Here is a 15,078-nt window from a genome sequence, read left to right as displayed (position 1 = left end):
CGACGCCTGGCGGACGAAGTCATTTGGTTGCTTGGAGCCTTGTGGCTCCGATCGTCCTGTTTTGCGTACTGATTGATTCCGTCTTCCCTCTTCTTCTTATTGTAGGTGACCTTTACCCTGTCCTTCTTTTGTTTTTTGTTCTAAATGATCCTGTCTTTCTGTTGTTTATGATCTTTTCATCCTAAATGATCCTGTCCTTTATTTCATCCTAAATGATCCTGCCCTTCTTTCTTTCATCCTAAATGAGCCTGTCCTTTATTTCATCCTAAATGATCCTGCCCTTCTTTCTTTCATCCTAAATGATCCTGTCCTTTATTTCATCCTAAATGATCCTGTCCTTTATTTCATCCTAAATGATCCTGCCCTTCTTTCTTTCATCCTAAATGATCCTGTCCTTTATTTCATCCTAAATGATCCTGCCCTTCTTTCTTTCATCCTAAATGATCCCGTCCTTCTTTCTTTCATCCTAAATGATTCCGCCCTTCTTTCTTTCATCCTAAATGATCCTGCTCTTCTTTCTTTCATCCTAAATGATCCTGCTCTTCTTTCTTTCATCCTAAATGATCCTGCCTTCTTTCTTTCATCCTAAATGATCCTGCTCTTCTTTCTTTCATCCTAAATGATCCTGCCCTTCTTTCTTTCATCCTAAATGATCCTGCTCTTCTTTCTTTCATCCTAAATGATCCCGTCCGTCTTTCTTTCATCCTAAATGATCCTGTCCTTTATTTCATCCTAAATGATCCTGCCCTTCTTTCTTTCATCCTAAATGATCCTGTCCTTTATTTCATCCTAAATGATCCTGCCCTTCTTTCTTTCATCCTAAATGATCCTGTCCTTTATTTCATCCTAAATGATCCTGCCCTTCTTTCTTTCATCCTAAATGATCCTGTCCTTTATTTCATCCTAAATGATCCTGCCCTTCTTTCTTTCATCCTAAATGATCCTGTCCTTTATTTCATCCTAAATGATCCTGCCCTTCTTTCTTTCATCCTAAATGATCCTGTCCTTTTTTCATCCTAAATGATCCTGCCCTTCTTTCTTTCATCCTAAATGATCCTGTCCTTTATTTCATTCCAAATGATCCTGTCTTTATTTCTTTCATTCTAAATAATCCTGTTCTTCAATTTAATTCGAAAGTATTCAGTTTTTTTAATTACAGGTGATATTTTTAGAAAATTAAAGGTAATTTTTGCTCAAAAGATGACTAAAAGACTATTATAATAAATGTGGTTAAATTTATTGTTTTTGTTCGGGGGAACCTTGAGATATATATATATATGAATAAGAAAAATTTCTTAGAAGACCAGATACAGAAGAAACATGGGTCTAAAACTTAAATGGGATGCCATTTAGGCTGAACCTCCTGAAATAGCCCACAAAATTTAGTACTTTGTGTAAAAAGCATTATACGAAAGTAGTATAAACGTGTTTTATTGATTTTATTTAAGTATTTTTATAGTTTTCGAAGGGTGTTGAACCCAGATCCAAATAGATGTATATTGTGGCCCTTAAGCCGATCTTCAAGGCCCTTAAAGATCCCCTCAAATTTAAGATCAACTTAAGATAGCCAAAGAGAAAGTAGGATACAACAATGTAAGCTTGACTCGTCCTCATGTTTGTAGCATTGCTCTTGCAGTGCTCTGAAAGCACTGCAAGAGCACTTCAAGGGTGTGGTGGGCAGTAGTTTATACAGTAGTTTCCTGATTAGGTCTTGAAGGCCTAATCGGACCAAACCTCTAAACAACGGCCGCTGACGAAAACGTGAAAAATGGACGTTATTCGGAGGTGGCCACTGTTTGCGGGTTATTTTTGTTTGCATAGATTTCCACGAATGTATAGTCTAAATCTCTGTAAACAGCGTCCATTTTTATTTGCAAATGGCCGCCCTTCTTCCTTTTACTTTCCTTTACTTTCCTTGGCTGTAGTGTTTAATTTAACACCGTTGAAACGTAAGTTAATGTTCTACAATTTGATATTCTTTTGTAAAGACTATCAAGATGCAAGTATTATTTAGTATCAGGAAAGGAAGATGAATCCAGCTATTACTTTTTGTAGACCTGTGACCCTAAGCTGTATTATATAACAGGCCCTTCACTTCCATCAAATAATCAAACGTATAAAAGCGTGAGGCCCTAAGCTCCAGCTTGTAAAAAATCAGTCCTTAGTCAGCCAAATGGCCCTCCTTTGGGAAAGACATGATTATTATTGGGCCATCTTTCCTTAGTGGTTAGGCCCTCATATTTATGAATGGCCAAATCTCAAACTCTATATATAGGTCTAATTGATTGGTTCTATAATATAATTGGTTTTACACATTAATATTTAATGTACCGTAACCATGGATTAAATATTGTATTGTAACAGTTTTCTAACGGGAAAAATAAAAACAATAAACGTTATTTTAAATAGAATAAACTATTTTAAAATAGTTAACAACTCGATTCAAGTGATTATTTAAGTGCAATCCACGAGAAAACCTTCTGAAGTCACCTCATTGAAGGCATTCAGAGATGCTTCAAGTGATCGTTTTCACTTGGAGCATCTCTGAATTTGAAATCTCCATATATTTTATTCAAAAAGGATGCTTATTTTATTGCTGATATCATTTAGTTTAAATATAATAATTCCTAGATTAAAATAAATGTGTAAATTTTATAATAGAAAACAATAAAATGGTCTGACGTGATTTATTTATTAACATTACTTGTATCAATCAATTTTATATTGTTAATGCAGAATACAATGGATTGATTGCGAAATGTTAAATAATACGAATCACGCCATTTTTACATTTATCTTGCAAAAGAAAGACTTATTTTATATATATATATATAATATTCTAGATGCCTAGTGTCTACCTATTCACCCAGTTGTGAAGTAAAGAAAGGATATTAGTGTGTGTGTGAGGGGGCGCGATTTTGTTCAACTTAACTCACTTTGAAGGTTAATAACTCCTATGTCTTTTGTCGAAAATTTTTAAAATTTTGCAGGGAGGTTTTTGTATTAGAGACACTGATGCTGTTAAATTTTGATGGTTAAGGGTAGACGGGGAGCGGAGATAAAAGGGGATTGTTTATCGTATCTCGAGTAAGGTCGGACTTAATGATGATTTTATTCGTTATTAGCGTTTACAATTTTTTTAAAATAAAATTCGTAAATTGTCTGTGTAGTAACGTATACATAAATATCTGTTATTTACTATCAAACTGCAGTTAACATTCTTCTTTATAAAGTGCATTTTATATAGTTCTGTAATGCGCAAAATTTCACACTTAAAACGAACTTATAAGATGTCTAGGATGTAAGATAGATACAAGAGTATTTCTGTAGACGAGTGGATAAAACCACTGAACACTTGAAAATTGGCGTGGGTTTGCGCCTTACCAACGAACTGCCAACGTGGAGTTCCCTGGGTTTTGTTTACGTTGATAACACCTAAACAGGAGCCAATTTCTCGAAAAACATCCCCATGCTTACGTGTGGTGCTGCCGTATACGGATAAAACTGTATTTCTGAACATTCATTTAGTGTAGAATAGGTGTGCTTAACATAGGCCAGTATCAACTCTTCTATGCCGTTGTTTTTTGTTGTCCGTGAGAGATAAGATGAATTTGTTTTTTATCATTATGCAATGAATTCGCTTATTAAGATCACTTTGGAATTTGAAACTCTTGATAACAATATCCGGCTGATAACATTAAACAGAGGATTTAAAATTTTTCATAATTGAACAATTGAATTAAATTTATTAAAATTACAGTATGAATGTGTACAATTTATCATAAACTGTACAGTATACTTGATACAAAATATATACGCTTCATTTCTTACTCGTATAAACTGCTTTTAGACTGGTTTTAACTCAACAGATCACAAGATCAAACTATAGAAATCGCAGAAGGATTGTTCATCCCCAAATGTACTGTACGCTTCGAGTAAAAATCTACAGTACATGTATTTTCTAAAAATTCTTGTCACGCCCTTACAGTATATCAAAGATAAAAGGTATGCTTCAGCTAAAAGTAGGCTAAGTTTAGGAAAAATTGTCTATTTATTAATTAAAAACTTTCTAAGAATTCTCATCCTTTGTCCCCAAGTGTCCTCAACTGATGTCCCTTTGTCCCTTTCTCTTCGACTGATAACAAGAGTTTGATTACAATAGGTTTTAACTAATTTTATATAGTGTTTTGGAGAGACTGATTATGATAACTATAACCGATTGATAACATTATCCGTGAGTATAATAATCGGATTCCACCGTATAAGCCATTATGTATAGTTTTACATTCTATTTTTCTCTTGTTATAAATCAGTTATCTTGTTATAAATCAACGTGCTCAACCGGATGTTCCTCGAAAACAATTAAATACGCCAAAAAAGCCTTTTTTTTATATCCAAATCGAATAATCCCGACATTACAAAGTTTTTCGAAGCGCATTTGTGAAAAATTCAAATGTTTCGGTAGTAAAAGTGGGCAGTAGGATCTACTCGGTTTCCAGTATTTGTTTATGTTTGTTTTAGGAGGCATTTTGTTTGTGACACCTATTGGCAAAGTGAATAAAACCTCCGAAACACTGGTCGCGAGTTCACGCCTGACCCGAAAGTCGAAGCGCCTTTCTCTCTTAGATGCTGCGCTGTTAATTAATCATTAACTCTCTTTATAATCCAGACGCTGTTTGTTTTAACTCTAGGCTAGCCCCCACGAGGAGGCGGAGTGTGGTGTATGTTGGGCATATACTGACGGACCACCCCCAAAAACTTTCTGGGTTTTTCGATCCGGAATTCGAACCCGTATCCCCAGAGCAGTAATTAACTACACGGCCGTCCCACTGTCTGGTTATACAGACACTAGGGGACGAGTAAGCAAGCCAATGACATAGTTCGTTTCATATGAAACGAACTACGTCATTGGCTTACTTATTGTCATTAGCCGCTTAACACGGAAACGTCCACGGTGCACCATTAATACGTCGAATTTACTTCATATTTTGGAATACTTTCAAAAGTTTATATTTATTAATAGTATTTACAACGTGATAAAATTTGTGATAAATTTAAAATTGAGAAATCAATGTATTTGAAAAAAAAAAAATTATTATTTTCTGTAATCAAACCTGAGCTGGCAACGCTTATTAAAATTAACAATGGCGGGAGAAGTTGTCGTGGATGCTTTACCGTACATCGACCAAGGTTACGATGAACCTGGAGTGCGAGAAGCTGTAAGTTTTAAACAATAAATCGAATATTTAATAAATAAATGAAGACATTAGACATATTTTTTCTGAAAGGAAGAAATATAAGTTTAAACATTTAAATTTGATGGTAATTAGAGGTATATTAAATAAATAGCCTTATTCTATGGTTGTTTATAGGTTCTTGCAATGGTGGAGGAAGAAACAAGAAGATACAGACCAACGAAAAATTATTTAGAACATTTACCAGCTTTAAATATGCATTCCTTTGAGGTAAGGGTAAGATGTGAACTCTGAATGACCCCAGAGTTATAGACCCCCTCCCCTGTACAAGCAAAAAAGTCAATGGAACCATACCTGTACATGCAACTCTTTGCAAGATATTTGCTCCCGTAGGTCCGTTTTAACCCACGAACTGGTACGCTGCCCATTCTTCGTTCTCTGCATTGGTCGAGGCGAGTGTAGCAAGTCTTGAGTGGTGTTCTGCATGCAGTCGTGCGCTTTGGTGCTTGCTGTTGCTTGCACCAATGCATCCGCATGGGGGAGAGCCCCATACCCCCTAAAACTATATAATTTCAAGTACCCCGTGAATGGTAGAGTGGGCTACTCAAAGCCGTCGTAGTCGTGTGGATTAAATAGGTAGATGCGATAGTCTTGGTGGTGTGACATGACTCCCGGTTGACTTGAAGTAGGCTGATTTCGGAGGGCTGTATCTTGCAAAGGTTCGAGTGTAGAGGTATGGTTCCTTCGACTCTTTTGCTTCTATGGGTATGGTCTACAACTCTGATAAGGTTAATCCGTCTCATTCAGAAGTGTAATTGTAACGAGGTGAGAATTAATATTTATTGTAAGAAAATGATTGGCTGTTATCCTTGTCTGAGACCAAAAGAGGTTTGTGCTGTGCAGAAACGACGACTGTTTGCATAGGGCTGATGATTTCCTGCTACAATTGGGATCTGTGATAATGTAGGTAGACTCAACCCCTACAGTGCTGAGAAAAGTAAAAAAGTTGTCGCTATGCTGGGTGTAACATCAGCATTGGACCTGTAGATCCACTGGCCAATGTAACATGTCCCAGACTATTCTTTAGGTAAAAATACATAAATCTGCCTGACCACTTCGTTCCTTAGTGAATAAGTGTTCCCACTAACATATTTCCTAGAAAAAGCACTTGCTAGGAAAACTATTGCTCTTGTGCCTAGCTCCAATCTTGTCGTATTTTCTTCTCTTGGAGCAAAGTCCTTTATAGTTAGTAGTGTTGGGGTTAGACCTTCAAATTGTAACATCCGCGCGATGCAAAAGCAGGGTTGCACAAGTTAGGGTTCAAGTACAAGGTCTGGACTTTATGGAAACCAAAAAAAATATAATCATCCAAAAACACATAAAAGTATAAATTCACAATAAATATTTATTCAATTGATCAGTAGTGAAATAAATAACAAACAATGATTAATTATAACAAATGTTAGCATATATTTCAAATATTCGAAAATCCAAACAACAAAATAAATAAATAAATTCTACAATTAGATACAATCAAAATAAGTCAAGTCAACTCAATTCAAATCTCCGCCAAAAAAGAATATTCAAGGTATGTGGTTCCTACGCCGATTGTTGTCAGGAGCTACACTACACAGCTGAATGTACTGTACATATTGCCTTTTATCCTGTTCTTTGCGTATAGCTCCGCACTGCCCTATTTACATTTGTTTGCATCACGGGATCAGTCACCGATGCAAATTATACTAAGCAAGCTTTTCCCTTTGCTCAATAAAGACTTGTATCAAGGCTTATTCATGCAAATAGTACTGTTGAAATCCTTGGGACTATATCATAATCCTCCTTGTGAGTCTTACTGATCTTGTAAAGCAGTAAGTCATTGCAGGCGTTGTGCCCAAATCAATTTTGTTTTATAACTTTACCCTGTGGGCACTAAGAGGGCCTTTTCTCTTTCTGTATACTATATCAGAAATCCTGAAGTTGGCGAGCACCTGGCGCAGGTTAATAAGTGGTTAGTTAAGGCACCATGGTGTATTCTGGGGGAAGTTACAACCAGAGTGGTTCCCTGTTGCATTTTCTAGTGCATGATGCTATGCGAGGAGAAATGCTTAACGGGAGGTCTTTTAAAAGAAATTGGCCCCTGTTCAGGTGTTACAAACATGGAGAAAACCCAGAAAACTCCACGTGGCCAGCCCATCCGAGTGCGGCGCGAACCCACGATCGAACTCCCAGTGTTTAGCGACAGAACCACTCAGCCACTGGTGGGCACTAAGAGGGTCTTTTAGCAAGTTCATTAATGGTTTCAGACAGCAGTGACTAGGGGTGAGGGACAGAGTTTGATATACTTAAGTTCACTCTTATGGATATAAATATTGTTATTTCTTTTCTATTTAAAAGTAAGATACTTTTTAAAACACTTTTATAAAATTTCTTTATTTAATTAACATTCACTGTTTCATTTCAGACTGAAATTATTAGAAATGAATTTGAACGACTTCAGGCTCGTCAACCGATGGAAATGTTAAGCATGAAACGGTAAAATGATTAAGTCTCTATTAATTAACATACTTGTTAACTACGATTGTCTCATCTAATATGGTTAATTCATTATATAACCAACAAACATAAATAATTACACTTAAAAGATGATTTTGAGATATGATATTGAACATTTGAATACCGGATCTTGAAGAATTTTAATAACAAATCACAAACTTTATTAAGAAAAATCTACTTTATTAATCATGTAATGTAATTTGAATTCATGCAATTTACATTTGTATTTAAATTGGGTGTACTATAGATTACCACCTATGGAATTTTAGGACTTTGATTATATATTTGAACTCAGGTGACCGAGACGAGTTCAACGGTACCCTATTTTTGGACCGGAGACAAAAAATAAAAAAGTTATCATACTTTTTAAGTTACCATACTTTTTTAATGCTCTCATGAAGACGGCACCATAGTTGCTAGTACTTGCCATCTTGCAATAAAGTCTGCAAACCATGACGTCAGACTACGGTCTCCAGTAGGGTTAAACACACAATACGAAAGCAGAGAGAGTGACGCGACTTTCGATCATCGTGCGATCGCCATTTCGGTTAATGTTACTTATGGCAGTGAACATGGCGGCTGTTCCCACTGTTCGTGCTCCCGACTGACATCCCGGAGGGGAGCCGTTGGCAAGCCGCCATGTGCTAAACGTCACTAGTTATTGATTCACAGTAGTTCTTGAACAAAGTAAAAAAATAAAGGGGAAATGTCTACTAAAGGCAGTTTTAACAGCAAGCGACGCGACTCCCGATTGCGATAGCGAGGCCGACTTAGCGAAGAGAGCGACGCGACTTTCTATTATTGCGCGATTGCTGGAAAAAAGTATGATAACTTTATTATTTTTCGTCTCCGGTCCAAAAGTAGGGTACTGTTGAACTCGTCTCGATCTCCTGAGTTCAGATATATACTCAAAGACCCGAAATTCCATAGGTGGTAATCTATAGTATCCCCTTTAAATTGTTTGCAAAGCATGTTCACGTATATTCAAAACTACAGTAGAATCTTCTTATTGTAGTTATGAATATTGTTATCAGAATTAATATGTTGGTAAAAATTCTCTCTCCTTCCAGTGGAGATTAAGATGTTGAGATCCGCCGACCATTTGCAGATCTTGACAACTTCAGATATGGTTCATAATTTAAGTTGAAAGCCTAAAATTTTAAATAGAAGACTTACAGAATCAGTTGTATTAATTTATAGCAATATACACTAAGTCTTATCTCAGTCAGCTATTTTGGTATAATCTGAATATCATTGGTGATATACCAGACATTCTACCTAATTTGTCTTTTTTCCAAACTTGAAACAGCATATCTATTGTCTCTTCAGTAACTGCAACAGTGATTTGAATTATCAGTTTAGCAAGATATGCGGGCATTGGTGGAATAAACACATCTTTAAAGGAACCCAAGAAGAAAAAATCAGGAAATATTAGCAAGGTTGAGGCCAAAATCTTAAACATGAAAACGTGTACGTCAGACATTCAGCACTGCTTTCCTGTAAGCCTAGAAGTTTGATAATGGTGTTTGGAAAGTCAGTGGAATCATGCTCGACATTCCAAATGCCATTGTCAAACTTCTATGCTTATAGGAAAGCGGCACCGAACGTCCGACGTACACATTTTTGTGTTTAAAACTTCGGTCTCAACCTCATTATTAAATTTGGAGAATGAGGTGACAACGTAACATCCCTACTTGACCAATCCACCAACCTTGAAAACATTTGAGGAAATCCCAGAGACCTGTACAGTTGTAAGGTTGTACATCGTCTTTGTAAATGTCCTATGTCATCATTTTTTAATTGAGAAATTTTTCAGCATGTCCAGATACACAATACCATTGATGGTTTCTGTATAGAAGAAGGATCATGCACGTTATCTTTGCTAAGAGCACAAAACACATTCACTTTTAGACTGTTACAAACATATACCACAGTTGCTTGTAGAATTTCAATGTCAAAATCCTATAATTGTGATTGTTCACGTTACTACAGACAAAATATTGACTTATTACTGAAGATAATGCTCAGGAATGTCTCATCTTCCTTCATCCAATGCGACATTTCTGCACTATGTGAGACAAACTTGATGTGTTTTACTATAAATTAATATCTCAACTAACTCTGTAAGTCTTCTGATTAAATTCTATATTTTTCTAAAGTTGTAAAGTCTTTTTTGAATCACCCCGTATTTTTTTAATGGGTTTTCATTCTGAATTTTTATTGTTACAATATTCATTTTCTTGGTATGAGTTCACAAAACTTGGTAGCAACATGTTTGAATTTTCTTTCTTGCCTTTGAACAACTCATTTAACAAAATGTATGTGTTATACATGATTTTAATGCATTGAATGAATTGTTTTAAACTAAGGATAGTCAAAAGATATTGGCGAGTTGTTCTTTTTGATTATTTTTCTTGAATTTTAGGATGCTTAAACACCTGATAAAACATTACAATTTTAAAAATTGCATTGATTCATCACTAAATTTTAAGAGATTTAAATTTTTATTTTGTTTTATAAAAGCCAATAAACTATTCCGATAATTATTATTTAGAAATTCTTCATAATTTATTTAATAAAAAATTTTATTTATTAGATATGAATTACCTCAGCCACCATCTGGTAAAATGACAGACATAGCTGCTTGGACAGAATGTGTAGATAATTCAATGGCACAGTTAGAACATCAGGCAACTAGGTAAAGTTGATTTAATATTACTTTTGTTGTTATTTTAAGATTGTGGTTATAGAATAAGTACAATAAATTCATATGTTTACTTTGTTAAAGCATTTTAATGTGTATATTTTGAATATTTATATATTTAATTATTTTCTTTTAAAATTAGAATTGCAAACTTGGAACTGATGTCTAAATATGGATGCGAAGCATGGAAAATGTACAATTCAATTTTAGTAAAAATGTTGCAACAGACTCAAAAACAATTACAAGAATTAAGGTAAGAGCATATATTATTTAATTTGAAAACTAATGATAATATAATACAAATGCCATGAAAGAGGTGATGATAAGAAACACCATTTCTGTGCTCTTGTACATATTCAATAACTTTTAAAGCTGCATCATAATGTTGTCTTGAAGACAATTTAAATGTTAAAAAGTAAAATTGCTTTTGTCAAATGCTCATTACTAGCAAAGCAAAATTGCTTCTTTTCATAAATAATGGATCCAGCTGCAATTATTTCTCTTGTGAAATGATATTCATAATTCATAACAATGAATGCAGAAATGGTGCGCACAGATAGAATTATCTGATTACTGCAAAAGTTGACTGTCAACTATATTAGGTATGTAAATGATTATAATTGATCTGAGAGTGAACATCAAGTATTATTAGTAGAGTGCTTTAAATTTGCTATCCGAGTATCATATTAAAAGACTCTTAGATGTCCACTGTATTCAGTATTTTCAGTGTACTTGCTGTTTGATGGTCAGTTTTGTTAAATTGACAGCCATGTAGAATGATCAGACTTTACTGTGAGAGGATACTGGCAGCAATGGTTGCAAGAAGAGACATCAGAAAAGTTCTGGTCACTTTAAGCAAACTATTCCAAAAGAAGAGCACTTAATAACAAGACACGTACACTGTCCACCATCCAAAGATGTTGAGAATTGTGTGTCCTCTTGCCTGATTGCAAGACAACTTGCAAAAACAGGACTGCATTTATGGTACCCCTCATGCTGACTGGCATTAACACTTGATTCCAGCAGCATTTTTTTACAGTTGTGTTGTGCCCATCAAGCATAGATAGTTTTGGAATGGCAACACATCCTTTTTAATAACAATTCTTGCTTCTGTTTGGGCACAAATAACCATTATATTCGAGTATGGAAAAGCACTGGAGAGCATCAGAATTTCAAATTCATTGTTGAGCTCATACTGGTACCACTGATAGTGCCATGGGCTGTCTCCTATAATTAATCTTCATTACTAATTATTAGGGAGATGATAACTGCTAATTGATACATCCACAAGATCTGCAATTGTGTTCCCTTTCACTAACATCTACAACATGATAAAGACCACCCAAACAAATGGATTTTCCAGGAGCACCTCTATAATGTTGAAACTTTCTTGGCTCATCCAGTCATCAATTTATCTAGGCAATAAATTGATAGTATAGAGTTGTATAGAAGTGTGTGGGATATGGCATTTTGCCATCAATGAGTATGCAGATTTTGGAGAGACAATTAGAAAACCGTTGGAAAAATCTATTGCCAAGACAGTATAACACATCTCTGCTCACATAGGTACAAGAGGATGTGCTACACAATACTAAATGCATTGTTATTCCGAATTAAACTGCATGTTTGTCATGATATTGGTAATTGGTTATCTCCATCCTCGTTATCATTGCATATGGGAAGTTCTGTTTGATTTTAATGTCTGCTTCTGTGCGTGCAAAATTATTTTTGTCAGAGTGGGTGTTTGTGTGTATTCCTAGTGCATTTTTCTTCAATCCTCCAAATCAATATTATTACTAGAAAGAAAGTAAAAATTAAATTATATTGTTTTTCTTTACTTACTTACGTACTTTAGATTATTAATAAATACATTTTTTTTTTATTTTGCAGAAAAAATATTCAAGAAGTTAATTGGCAGAGAAAAACTACGCAAACAGAAGCAGGAGAAAAACTAAGAAATTTAGAAGCCAGGTATAATTTTGTTTTAATTTATGTAATGTATTCACTAAGATTTAAATTTACTCAGTGGAATATTACATTGTGAATATAGCTCAAACTAAACAAATCATTGTAAAATGAAAATTATTTGTATATTACTCATTTGTTTTTGTGTCCTTGAAGCTAACTCTGCCATTTGGTATTTGCCAGTAGATAAATAATTGTCTATTTTTTTCTTTGATTCAGCACAATATACCAAGAAGGAATGGGAAATGGCAAGTATTGGATATTTGTCAAAGTAAATCATTCACACTACTTGGTATTGGCTAAATGTTTGCCGGTATTCGGTGAATACCGAATGTGTGAAGCTGGCTAAATGGATTTGATAACCAGACTCATAATAGTGCAGTTAAAACTCTACATTTTGAACCAGATTTGTGGAGCATTATGCTTGCGTGTTTATCCATTTCAATGATCTCAGTAACATGTTTAGGAGTTTAATAATTTCATTGTATTATTGACCTGCAGTTCTAGACTCCAATATAATTGTATCTCACTTTACAGCAGGCCTGGCCAACCTGCGGCCCGTCACGTTAAATTGTGTGGCCCGCTAAGCGATATTATATATCTATTAAAACTTTTGTTTTCCGTTATGTGTATACCAAAACAATTAAATAAATGAACATTTGCATGTGTCATTGTTATAATGCACAAGTACAAGTACAAACTCTTGGTATAACAATAAAATCTTATTCATTTTGTATTTGTTTTACTTTTTAAAAATCACGTTTGCCTAAATTGTGGCCCACCATAATGTTACGCATGATCAAAGTGGCCCACAAAACAATTTGGGTTGGCCAGGCCTGCTTTAGAGCATGTTGCCAATATTGCAATTTTCAATTATAGTTGCTTTTATTATTTAAGACATTTGTCGTGCTCTTTAGAATGTTTTTGGGGTGTTATTTTATTCCTTTTAAATTTTGCATGACAATGACATTGTTGTGAAAAATACTTGTACATTTAATCACTTCTGTATCTTTGCCCTTTATTATTTCAATTAAAGTTAGTTAATGTCAAAAGATAGTCTTCTGCCTTATTTAAGATGATGATGTAGTAAGGCATAATTAAAGATAGTAAACATGATCTTCCTTTCAATTCTCTCTTCCTAGTCCTTTATGCTCTTCTTTTATATTATTCTAAATATATATAAATATTTTATTCATTAAATACTTGGAGTTTATCTCCTGATTGCCTTTAATCACTTAACCATGGTGTTTTGCATTGCATTATTAAGAGAAATTAAAAGGTTTCGAGTAAGCAAATATGTTTGAAATTGTTTACGAGCCAAAATGTTCACTATGAGCATTGGGCGTTACGTTTTGATGCTCATAGAATGTGAAATATTTGACATTTTCAAGATATTTTATAATATATTAGACATCCTCTTTCCGCTACACCATTTAATTTTCGGTAAAAAGCTTTCTTCTATTCAAATATGTATATTGGTAAGCAAGTGAATGAGACCAGCATAGTTATATATATATATACAATGAATAAAATTGTTATTATAATAATAATAATAAAATAATTTCTCTTTCTGCAGTTGGGTAGGATTAGTAAGTAAAAATTATGAAATTGAACGAGCTTGTGCAGAGTTAGAAGAAGAAGTCGCCACCGTAGAACAAGAAATTCAAAAATCAAAATCGAGTCCGACTCCCACAACTCAATAGTGGTCAGTGTTATTTTTAATTACAAAAATTGTAAATCTGAATTTATTACCAAGATGTGTGTAATAAATATAATAAAAATAGACATTTTTTTACCACAACATTCCTTTGTAGACATTTTGTACTTTGATTGATCAAATTCACATCATCATCACTTTCCCTTAAAATTTTACTACACGATAGAATAAAACTAAAACTTTTAGTGTAACTTTCATTATGTTAAGTGCTTATGGAAGGACTACCTTCAAAATAAACTTCCTCTGCAGCTGCAAATTCCAGTGATCACACCATTTGTCAAATTGGTCCCAGCGGTCTTAACTACTTTTGGTAGTACTGAAGTTTCGGTATCTATCACTAATGCAGACTCACCAAACATCAAACAGGATGTTGCAGCCTAAGACATGTTGGGTGTAACTTCAAATCTGCCGCATAAGTCTCCATTGGATACTAAAGCTTCGGAATTATCAAAAGTATTTAGGAACAGACCCCTGGAAGCCACTTTTCGAGATGTCTCCAAGAGCTTTCACGACTTAAACTTCCACATTCGGTTTGCATCAGTCATTCCTGGTTAATGAATATCTGACTGCATAAAAATGCTTTCTCAATTTTTTTATCTATTATAACATGAAAGAGAAATTGAAGGGTTGCAGGTTTAACACTAAGAAGGCTTTCTGGAAAGGACATGGAACGTACACACGCCATATTTGTAGTATCTCTTGTAAAAAATAGATCAAGGATAAGAACAGAATATACATATTGTGGGTAAACTGTCGTTAAGCAAGCTGATGTAAACTGAAATTTAATTTCTTTTAGGCTCAGCATCATAACTTGGGGTTATATTCTTGGAAATATAAAACACCACGCAAAAAAAATCAATAAAAAATACATTTTAGGTAGACATAAGTGAAAATATATACCTGTTGCACAGCAAGTGGTCTTACTTACCTTGCTGTTACAAAAT

The 15,078-nt window shown here is 34.4% G+C and overlaps 1 protein-coding gene across 1 annotated transcript; it reads left to right on the top strand.

The window, feature by feature from the left end:
* Positions 1-5,119: 5,119 nt before the first annotated feature.
* BCAS2 (BCAS2 pre-mRNA processing factor) lies at positions 5,120-14,218 on the top strand. The gene is made up of 7 exons (XM_067284049.1): positions 5,120-5,219; positions 5,373-5,465; positions 7,657-7,727; positions 10,345-10,446; positions 10,595-10,705; positions 12,343-12,423; positions 13,994-14,218. The coding sequence occupies exons 1-7, from the start codon at positions 5,145-5,147 to the stop codon at positions 14,118-14,120; spliced, it is 660 nt and encodes a 219-aa protein (XP_067140150.1). The 5' UTR covers positions 5,120-5,144; the 3' UTR covers positions 14,121-14,218.
* Positions 14,219-15,078: the final 860 nt, after the last annotated feature.

Source organism: Centruroides vittatus, unplaced genomic scaffold (genome assembly GCF_030686945.1).
Source record: "Centruroides vittatus isolate TY-2023 unplaced genomic scaffold, ASM3068694v2 scaffold_1047, whole genome shotgun sequence".
Taxonomy (NCBI): Eukaryota; Metazoa; Arthropoda; class Arachnida; order Scorpiones; family Buthidae; genus Centruroides; species Centruroides vittatus.
The sequence above is the reverse complement of the archived record's forward strand: the minus strand, read 5'-3'. Positions and strand labels throughout refer to the sequence as shown.